General features: G+C 49.6%; 1 protein-coding gene across 3 annotated transcripts in view; it reads right to left on the bottom strand.

Moving 5' to 3' along the window:
* The window catches only part of CUNH20orf96 (chromosome unknown C20orf96 homolog), a 33,524-nt gene that overhangs the window by 10,400 nt on the left and 12,416 nt on the right, over positions 1 to 10,708 (bottom strand). Inside the window, exons 5-11 of one of the 3 annotated variants that reach the window (XM_017895761.1) lie at positions 7,017 to 7,175; positions 6,345 to 6,444; positions 5,247 to 5,404; positions 5,065 to 5,166; positions 4,810 to 4,896; positions 3,988 to 4,106; positions 3,153 to 3,294 (exon numbers count right to left, since the gene is read on the bottom strand). In XM_017895761.1, coding sequence (XP_017751250.1) covers positions 3,207 to 3,294; positions 3,988 to 4,106; positions 4,810 to 4,896; positions 5,065 to 5,166; positions 5,247 to 5,404; positions 6,345 to 6,444; positions 7,017 to 7,175 — 813 coding nt within the window. In that variant the 3' untranslated portion in view covers positions 3,153 to 3,206. Of the gene's footprint in view, positions 1 to 3,152; positions 3,295 to 3,987; positions 4,107 to 4,809; positions 4,897 to 5,064; positions 5,167 to 5,246; positions 5,405 to 6,344; positions 6,445 to 7,016; positions 7,176 to 10,708 lie in introns of those variants that run through there. The other 2 variants (XM_017895763.1, XM_017895762.1) reach the window with 2 other exon arrangements.

Below are 10,708 nucleotides of genomic sequence, written 5' to 3'. Positions count from 1 at the left end.
AAAAAAAAAAAAAGTAGCAAGAGAGATGGATTCCCATCAGCAATATATTCCCCATCGCAGGGACCAGCACAAATATTTAAGAGGTTGAAGGATTATACTCTCTTTCACTCTTTCTCTCTTCCAAGGAGACCATCCTCTCTCATAGTTTCAATAATCTATTGATACACATGAAGTATTTAGGCAGGAAATGTCAGGATACTTGCAATTTACAATACTATTCACCAAAAAAAAAAAAAAAAAAAAAAAAAAAAGAATGAACATGAAACCAATATGGGGAAAAAAAAAACAATTTCTAAATCTAGATGGGTAAAACTGGCTATTCATTATATCATTCTTTTCTTTATATTTGAAATTTTTCATAATAATAGTTTTATAAAAAAGTGCATCTCTATGCTGGCAACACCTAAATTTCTACTTCCAGCCAATATCTGTCCTCTGAGGTCTACACTTATCTTGTCAATTGCCCACCCAATGACTCCACCTTGATATCTCATGTAAACCAAACTTACTGTCCAAGTCAACTGTATGGTTTTTTGTTTTGTTTTGTTTTGTTTTGAGACATGGTCTCACTCGGTCACCGAAGCTGGAATGCAGTAGTGCGATCACAGCTCACTGTAGCCTGGAACTCCTCAATCGATCCTCCTGCCTCCCAAATAGCTGGGACCACAGGCATGTGCCACCACATCTGGCTAATTTTTTTTATTTTTTGTAGAGATGGAGGTCTCACTATGTTGTCCCCTGGTCTCGAACTCCCAGCCTCAAGCGATCCTTCTTCCTCAGCCTCCTAAAGCACTGGGATTACAGGTGTGAGCCACTATGCCTGCCTCCACGTAAACTTTTGACTGTGCCTACATACACATCCCTCACCCCATCCCAGCCTTCCCAATCTCTGCATTTGACACCACTACCACCCCATTACAAAAGTCAAGAGCCCAGGGGTTATTCTTGATATCTCCCTTTCCTGTACTTCCCAAGTCATACAAGTCCTTCTTACCTTCCTAAATATTTCTACAATCCATCTATTTCTCCCACCTCTTCTGCCACACACTGGGCCAGGCCACTCCTCATGTTCCCCTGGACAACTTTCCTCACACCCAGTAGAATTCCAGCTGCCACTCTGGCTGCTTGTCAATCTCATCCCCCTGCTCTTTTATTTTCTTTTAAGAAAGAGTCTTGCTCTATTACGCAGGCGGGAGTGCAGTAGCACCATCTTGGCTCACTGCAACCTCTGCCTCTAGGACTCAAGCAATCCTCCTGCCTCAGCCTTCCGTGTAGCTGGGACTACAGGCACACACCACCATGCCTGGCTAATTTTTGTATTTTTTGTAGAGATGGGGTTTCACCATGTTGCCCAAGCTGGTCTCGAACTCCTGGACTCAAGCAATCCTCCCACCTTGGCCTCCCAAAATGCTGAGATTACAGGCATGAGCCACCACACCTAGCCCACCATGCTCTTTTCAAATTGACTTTTTCGGAATAGAAATCTGCTCATGTCACCACGTGGCTTAAGATCCTTTGCTTCTGGGATCAGGCAGAAAATCTGGCCCTACAGGGCACTGCACGGAGGTCCCTGGGGCTGAGTTGCCCTGTTCCCTTCCCGCCACTCTCCCTGTCACTCTGCATTCCAACCACACTGGCCTCACCAGCTCCGTGTCAATGCCAAGTTCCTTCCAACCACAGCTCCTTCACAGCTCAAGGCTCAACATGTGGTTGGTTCATAGAGCAGTAGCATAAGCATCACCTGGGAGCTTCTCAGAAATGCAGAATCAGGCTGGGCGTGGTGGCTCACACCTGTAATCCCAGCACTTTGGGAGGCCAAGACAGGTGGATCATTTGAGGTCACGAGTTCGAGACCAGCCTGGCAAACATGGTAAAACCCCATCTCTACTAAAGATAAAAAAATTAACCAGGCATGGTGGTGTACACCTGTAATCCCAGCTACTCAGGAGGCTGAGACAAGAGAATCACTTGAACTCAGGAGGTGGAGGTTGCAGTGAGCTGAGATGGCGCCACTGCACTTCAGCCTGGGAGACAGAGTGAGACCGAGTGAGACTCTGTCTCAAAAAAAAAAAAAGAAAGAAAGAAAGAAAGAAAGAAATGCAGAATCGTGAGCCCAACTGAGACCTACTGACTTGGAATCTGCTTTTTAACATGATCTCCAGGTGTTTCCTGGGCATGTTCCAGTTAGAGATGCTCTGGTTAACAGCGTGCCATTTCCACTTTTGAGGAGTGAAAATCTGCTTCTTTACTCCTAGTGTTCCCTTCCGTGTGGAAGGGCATCCATGAGTGTATTGCTCCTGGCCTCTCTCTGCCCCTTCATATTCTGCTTTTGGAAAGGGGGTATGACCACCGGAATGGTGAGTGTGAGGAGAGGAAGGGGACACAGGGAGCCCAGTCCCTTCCTCTCTCAGCAGCGGGCAACCCAAAAGGACTCCACTCTTCTCTACCCCAAGGCCTGGCTCCACGTGGGTCCAGCTCCACCACGACTGGGTAGTTCAATTTGCCTAATTCTGGGTTCACTATTCAGAGACCCACATGCCTAGAAATATAAGCCACAGTCTCTAAAATCAGCTTCACCCGAACAAAGGTGATAACCTGGCCCGCATGCACCTTACCCCTTTCAATCTCATTCACTGTGTTCAGAGCTCAGGTAAAGACAACAGATGACTATTTACTACATCCCCTGGAGACTCTAGCACCACTCCCTAGAATTGCTCTTCCTTCAGCTCCCCCATCAGTCTCCTTTGCCTAGTGAGTTTCTATGCATCCTTCAGGCCTCAGTTCAAATGTCACATCCTCAGGAAAACCTTCTTGACTGCCCAGACTCACTGTCCTGAGTCGCTTTTTTGTCTTTTGAGATGGAGTCTCGCTCTGTCGCTCAGACTGGAATGCAGTGGCACAATGTCGGCTCACTGCAACCTCTGCCTTCCAAGTTCAAGCAATTCTCCTGCCTCAGCCTCCCAAGCAGCTGGGACTACAGGCACCCGCCAACACGCCCAGCTAATTTTTGTATTTTTAGTAGAGTCGATGTTTCACCAACTTGGCCAGGCTGGTCTTGAACTCCTGACCTCATGATCCACCCACCTCGGCCTCCCAAAGTGCTGAGATTACAGGCGTGAGCCACCGCACCCGGCCCCTAAGAGTCACTTTCACAGCAGCATATGGTACTCAACTCCGCAGCTCCAGGCTCCGCTGCAACTCCACAGTTACTTGTGGCTCATTATCGACTCACGTCCAGTTCCCTCTTTGGCTCCATGAGGGCAGGGCCAAGAACTGTTTTCATTCACACGGTGCCTGGCATTCAGAGGCACTTCATAAATCCAATAGCATTTTGTTTTGGGGTATTTTTTTTAGAAATAGAAGAAAAGGAAGAGATGGCAATAGGAGAGTAGAAGGAAGGAAAAGGATAGGAGGGAGAGACAGATACAGATGAAGAAGAAAAATTAAAGAATTTGCAAATGCTAGGCTCTGCCACACATGGTCCTGTGGTGTCATCACGGAGAGGTAAGCCTGGGGGACCCCCAATCCAATCGCAGAGGGCTTGCCCCAAGGGAGGGTAGGCAAAGAATTGGTTTCTGCGGCCCAAAAACCTGCCAAGTGAAGAGGACATCCTTCTCTCCTTGTGGAGTGTCTTCCAGGCTATTCTTCCCTGAAGCCAACCACTCCACTCAACTCTGCCTTCCTCAAGAACCCAGAAGTGGAGGGCTGCACCCACTTGGTTGATACATGGAATCTGGGAACTACAAGAGCCCTTAGAGATTACACAACCCAGCCTGCTGTGTACAGATGGGAATCGGAGGCCTCTGCAGAGATGGGAAAGGTCACATCTGCTCCTGGTCAGTGGCAGATCCAAGGTGGAAACCTAGGCCCCTCCCTCCCTGTACAGGGTTCTGCCATCCACACCAGGCTGCCTTCCCCAAGAACAGAGAGCCTCTGTGAGGTCAGAGTGTGGCTGGTTTAAGAGGCAGTGGCAAAAAGATCACATACTTGGGTCTCCGCAGCAGAACATCTTCAAACACGACCTCTCGGGGTTCCCGGGTCTGGGCTTGGAGCTCTTCCACCTCGGCCCTTAATACAGGCATGTTCTCCTCAAACTGGTCAATAAACTGAGAGGAAAGGCATAGCAGGGGAGAAGGGAGAAGCCAAATGCCCCCCAACCAAAGGGAGAAAGGTCAAAATGAACAAGGAGCAAAGCTATCTGGGGAAATGGTATGGGCTCTGTTACTGGGACTTGCTGGACTCCAGAGAGGGGACCTCCCCATGCAGGGTGGGGCTGGCTTCCAAGTGAGTGACAATATTTAGTGGTGCTGAAACAGGTGAGGGATCATGGAGAATGGAGACAGGTTACAAACTGGCGGAGAATGCTCAATCATGGGAATAAATGGAGGCTGGCAGAAATAGCGAAGGGCATGCACATTAAAAACCGATGAAGAGGCAAGATAATGAAAATTAATTCAAGAAGGCAGTGATGGTGAAGTTCATTAACACTGATAATGGGTGGTGGGCAGTGACAAGAATCAAGGGGTAAAGATGCATGGTGGCTAATGGCTGAATAGGTGATTTGATGATGTTGCAAATGGTTCATAGCCAGCGATGCAGGCTAACGAGGCAAGGCCTAGGTCGGTGTCAATCACCTTCCCAGATGAAAGACAAGTGACAGTAACGGCACCGGCAAGGAGGCAGGCCAACACCAGAGTCAGAGACCTCCTGAGCGCCAGATCAGGAGAAGCCTGACCCATTCCCACAGGCTGTGGGGACTGCCCACCCACTGCTCCCCTACAGGGACCACCACCTTCCTCGCCCACGCACTTCTCTGAACCTTTGCATGCATTTCAGGAAGTCCTGGCTTTCCCACATCTTCTGTAGGAGAGCCTCCTCATAGGGACGCTGGGTTTCCTGTGGAGGAAGAAGAGGTCTGACCCCCAGGTGCCTCTTCCTGGGCAGCAAAACATGGTAGAGACCAATAGGGCTGCAGTGGGCCTGGAGGCAGAGGATGGGGAAGAAGGCGGGGTGGGAGTGGGACCTGGATTCCCCCCACCTCCCACACAGCAACTGGCTACTCACTGCCACCACAGAACTCAGAATTTTTTTCTTCTTCTTCTGAATCTTGTCAGACAAGGATTCCAGCACCTTTCTGCGCATCTCACTGAGGTCATCCAGCTCATCCTGGGATCCAGCAGAAGGGTGTTGGCCACCAGCCAGGACTTCCACACAGTCTGGTGGGGGAGGGGCAGGGGGTCCCCTACCTGCTGGCTGTCCTTATCCTGCTGCAGCTGGCGCACAAGGGTGGAGATCTGGACAGACTTGATGGAATACTCATGGTCCATGTAAGTGCTCAGGAAGTTCACTTCCTCCTGGGTCTTCTCAATCTTGGCATTCAGCTGCTCTGCCTGCTGCTCTAGATCTGGGGAGAGGTTAGGGAGGTCGGCAGGGACAGGAGGCAAGACCTTCCCTCAAGCACCTGGGCCCCAGGAGGCCCAGGAGGCAAGGTCTCCTTGGCCAATAACTGGGGTCTGGGCTGAGGCTCACACAGGGCAGGGAGGTGGTTAAAAGATAAGGCTCTAGAGGGTTTTCCACCCCTGCAGGAGAAGAGGCAATGCTGGGTAGGAAAAAGGAAGGGAATTGGTGCACAATCCCTAGACTAGTCCCCACTCTGCCACTGACTTGCAGTGTGGCCCTCGCCAAGACTGTCCCTCTCCAGACTTCACTCTCCTCAAAGACACACTCAAGGAAGTGAGACCAGGCAGATGGGGTGACAGTGGCTCCCAAGACACAACCAATGGCAGGAATAAGGCAGAGTCTATCCTGTCTTCCTCCAGAGAGAGATCTCCAATGTCTGGGGTTGCCTGATCCACTGCCCCTCTGCTCAGCAGCTGTGTAGTCTGCTCAGGGAAAAGGAACCACAGGCCAGGCAGGATGGAAGCCAGGAGACCTAGGTTCTAGCCCAGCCACTGACTCCCAGAAGGACCTTGGCAGGAAACAGAGCCAGGCTAGGGTTGGATTCTGGCTCCTAGCTATAAAACCTTCCACAAGCTACTTCACCTCTCTTAGTCTCGGTTTCCTCACCTGTAAAAAGGACAGCTTCCCTGCCTCCAGGGAGTTGCAATGACTGGGTGTGTGCCTGTAACAATGCAGACATTGGTCCAGACCCAGACATGGGGCCTGGAAAGACCTAAGTGCTGGGTAAGTAGGCTATTCGCTCTGTATCTTAGCCTTCCCATCTGCCTAGAAGAGAGACGATGGGGCTGAGGGTTTCTGAATGTCAAGTACAAGATGAATGCTGTGCTGCTAACCTCCCCAAGGTGCCACCGGGAGGGTCAAGGAATTTGCCCAGGGATTCTTACAGCTCATCTTGCATTTCTTCTTTTCTTCCCACTCCTGAAGCTCAGACTTCAATTGCTGCAGCCTCTTCTTGTTTGAATACTCCAAGATGTCGATGATGGTCTGCGGGAGGGGCGGGGTCAACTCACCCGCAGGCTCTGCTGGCTCTCAGAAGCCGCCACCCAGCACTTCCTCAGAGGAGTCCCAAATCCCAACCTCACTCCCAGAAACCTGACCAGAGGCTAATCGGGATAATAACAGAGTCCACCCTGAGGATTGTTGTAAGGACTATATAAATACATACAGATCGCTTGCTATTATAAATAGAGGTGTTTGCAAATGCTGGTGGTGGTAGCAGCTACCTCTTGCACGGGTACAATATGTGCCAGGTAAATCCCCTCTGGGACCGGTGCTATTGTGCCGCATTTCACAGAGCTCAGGGAGGCAAAGTTAACTCAAAGTCTCCTGGCTAGTGAGTGCTGGCGCGTTGGGATGAAACTCCTATCTTGGTCCTCTTGCAAAGCCCAGGTGAGGGGAGTGAAGGTTGAAGAAATGCGTCTTCCAGTTGGAGGAAGCAGCATGTGCAATGGGCAAGGAAGGGCAGGAGAGGGCGCGCGAGCACGTGGAGGGAGGGAAGGAGGGCGAGCGGATGCCGCGGGCACTGCCGGCACCGAGGGCAGAGGCGCGGGTCTCACCGCCAGGATGTCCTGCTGCTGCAGCAGAGCCCGCGCGTTCAGGGTCGTGCTGTTCTCCATGTCCTGGATGGTCTCGATCAGCTCCTCGTTGAGCTTGGTGAGGAAGTCCTCATGGCTTTGGAGCTCTCGCAGAGCGGTCCTCCCGTTCCTGAGCATCATCTGCGGGCGGACGGAAGAGTAGAGAGGCAGCGCTGCGCCCTGCCCGGCCGGAGCCCCCAAAAGCCCTCCGGACCGCCTCCCCAACCCCGCCAGACTCCCGCCCCCTTGCGGCCTTCTGCTGGTAAATGCGGCCCAAGCTGGGCGGCGGTTCCCCATTGTCTGCGCCGCCCAGGAGCTCCGGGACTCTCCTCAGTTCGGAAACGCACGTGTACCCATCATTTCACGTCCCTGAGGTGCGGGTGCATCTTACAGTTGGTGGCGTGTCACCATATAATAAACAAATATATTAGTGGGTAAAGATGTGCCTTAATATCAATGGCTTCTCAGAATCAGTGAAATATATAAATAATAATAAGGGCCGGGCAGGGTGCCTCACATCTGTAATTCCAGCACTTTGGGAGGCCAAGGTGGGCCGATCACGAGGTCAGGAGTTCGAGACCAGCCTGACCAACATGGTGAAACTCCGTCTCTACTAACAATACAAAACTTAGGCGAGCATGGAGGCGCATGCCTGTAATCCCAGCTACTGGGGGTGCTGAGGCAGGAGAATCGCTTGAACCTGGAAGGCGGAGGTTGCAGTGAGCCGAGATCGTGCCACTGCACTCCAGCCTGGGTGACAGAGGAAGATTCCATCCCAACAATAGTAACAAACGCCCCAGGTAGGTAAGAAGGTGGCAGAGCGACCACCATGTCTGGAGGAGAAGCAGAGGAGGCAAAGTGGATGATAAACGTCAGCATTTCCTGGCAGACCGTGGAGCTAATGAGTACTCTCATTTCACGTAACAGCCCCTATGGAACAAGGAGGGTCTGAGAGTTAAGTGACTCCCCTAAGGTTACACCCAGCAGGTGCATAAAATCTACAGTAACAATTAACAATTGTTGAGGCCCCTCTTCATGCCAGGCCAGTTGCCGTGCCTTGCTCCACAGGTGGCACATGGTATCGGTTCACCTGCCAACAGCTCTACGTTTACTAACTCTATGTTGCTGATTAAGTGGAGGCTCACAGAGTTTAATGACTTGCCCAGTGTCACACAGTCACGAAGTGGCAGGGCTGGAACTGGAAAGCCAGACTTCTGAGTCCCAATGTCTGTCTTTCCACTATGCTAAAACAAGAACTGGGTAGCCTTAAAACTGCAAGGCATGGCTGAAACACGTAGCGACTAAGACTTGGATGTTGAACCTAGACACACCTTGGTTCAAATCCCAGCTCAGCCACTTACCATCTAAAAGAATCTGGACAAGTTAGTTAATGTCTCAGAGCCTCCTTATATTCATTCTAAAGGTAAGGAAACTAATACCTGTTTTAGAGAACCGCAGTAAAATATAAATGAGATTGTACAGGTGCGGTGGCTCACGCCTGTAATTCCAACAATTTGGGAGGCCCAGGTGGGAGGATCACTCAAGGCCAGGAGTTCAAGACCAGCCTGGGCAACATAGTGAGACCTCATGTCTACAAAAAATAAACAAAATTAGCTGGGCGTGGTGGTGTACACCCACAGTCCTAGCTACTCAGGAGGCTGAGGTGGGAGGAATGTTTGAGCCCAGAAGATCGAGGCTGCAGTGTTGAGATTGTGCCACCACACTCCAGCCCGGGTAACAGAGCAAGAGCTTGTCTCAAAAGCAAATAAATAAATAAATAAAATTTTAAAAAATTAAAATTTAGCTGGGCATGGTGGTGTGCACCTATAGTCCTAGCTACTTGGGAGGCTGAGGCAGGAGGATCTCTTGAGCCCAGGAGTTTACGGCTGCAGTGAGCTATGATTGTGCCATTGCACTTCAGCCTGGGTGACAGAGCAAGACCCTGTCTTTAAAAAAAAAAACAAAGAATAAATAAATAAATGAGATGAAATTTACAATCAAGCTGCTTAGTGAGAGTGCACTCATACGCACTCAGTGAACAATAGGTGATACTTCTGGCTCTAACCCTCTACCCCTGCCATAAATATTTGCTCTTTTATTTGTTCCTGTTCTTCCTCATTTCTCTATCCTTTACTAAAACTACCCCTTCCTACCCCTCAGCTCCTTTATTTCTCATATAACAGTAATCATGCCGATGTATTGAGCGCTTACTATGCGGCTGATACTGTGCTAAGCACTTCATATGCACTGCAGCACATCAGCACATCACCCTCACAGCAACCCTAAGAGATGGGCACTATTATTAGGCCAACTTTATAAAAGCAGACAGCAGTCAGGCACAGTGGTTCACGCCTGTAATCCCAGCACTTTGGAAGAGCAAGGTGAAAGGACTACTTGAGCCCAGGAGTTAGAGCCTGGGCAACAAAGGGAGATCCCATCTCTACAAGAATTAGCTGGGCATGGTAGTGCATGCCTATAGTCCCAGCTACTCTGAGAGGCTGAGGTGGGAGGATCACTTGGGCTTGGAAAGTCCAGGCTGCAGTGAGCCATGATCATGCCACTGCCTTCCAGCCTGGATGACACAGCGAGACCCTGTCTCAATCAATCAATGTGGATACTAAGGATTAAATTCAGTGACTTATCCAAGGTCACACATAGCAGAGCTGTCATCCTTGAAGTCCGGGCTCCTAGCCACTCCACTATCTTGTCTCCACATCACCAGACCAAAATACCCAGAAGTATCTTGTGAAAACGTTATTCTCCAAGTCCTGGGCCCACTGAAACAGCAGCACTAGGGTTTCAGTTCAAATGTCACCCACCTTAGCTTCTCATTAGCACCCTACCTAAAACAATTACTGCCACACTCTCCTCCGTGCCTCTAGCCCCAACCTTATTCTTAGACTTCTCTTTGGCTCTTATCATCACTTCAAATATCTTTCTCTTGTTGATTGTCAGTCTCCCCATCCAATAGAATGTAAGTTCCCTAATATCAGAGGCCACATCACTGGTGAATCCTCCCACTCAGAACAGAACCTGGCACATGGTAGGTGCTCAATCGATATTTGTTGATTCATTAAATGAATGAAAGATGGTAAGAGACAGTATTAAGAACTGGACTGGTTAGGAGCACAAGTTTTAGAGCCAAATTGTCTAGGTTTAGCTTCTATATCAATCAAAACACATAAACCCCTCTAAAGTTAGGATAAAATAACAGAAATGGCCGGGCACAGTGGCTCACACCTGTAATCTCAGCACTTTGGGAGGCCAAGGCGGGCAGATCACCTGAGGTCAGGAGTTGGAGACCAGCCTGGCCAACATGGTGAAACCCCGTCTCTACTAACAATACAAAAAATTAGCTGGGCGTGGTGGTGGGTGCCTATAATCCCAGCAACTCAGGAGGCTGAGGCAGGAGACTTGCTCAAACCTGGGAGGTGGAGGTTGCAGTGACCTGAGATCTTGCCACTGCACTCCAGCCTGGGCGACAGAGTGAAACTCTGTCTCAAAAAAAAATAAAATAAAATAACAGAAATATGAGTTCCTCCTTTAAGAATACTGGGCCACCTCTAAACCATTTTGCAAGATAAAAGGTTAAAGGGGAAAAAAAAAGTTTCAAAGCAAATTGTATTTTCCCTTGTTCTTTTTTTTTTTTTTTTTTTTTTTTTTTTTTTTTTTTT

Source organism: Rhinopithecus bieti, unplaced genomic scaffold, assembly GCF_001698545.2.
Source record: "Rhinopithecus bieti isolate Rb0 unplaced genomic scaffold, ASM169854v2 scaffold_27016, whole genome shotgun sequence".
NCBI classification, from domain to species: Eukaryota; Metazoa; Chordata; class Mammalia; order Primates; family Cercopithecidae; genus Rhinopithecus; species Rhinopithecus bieti.
The sequence above is the reverse complement of the archived record's forward strand: the minus strand, read 5'-3'. Positions and strand labels throughout refer to the sequence as shown.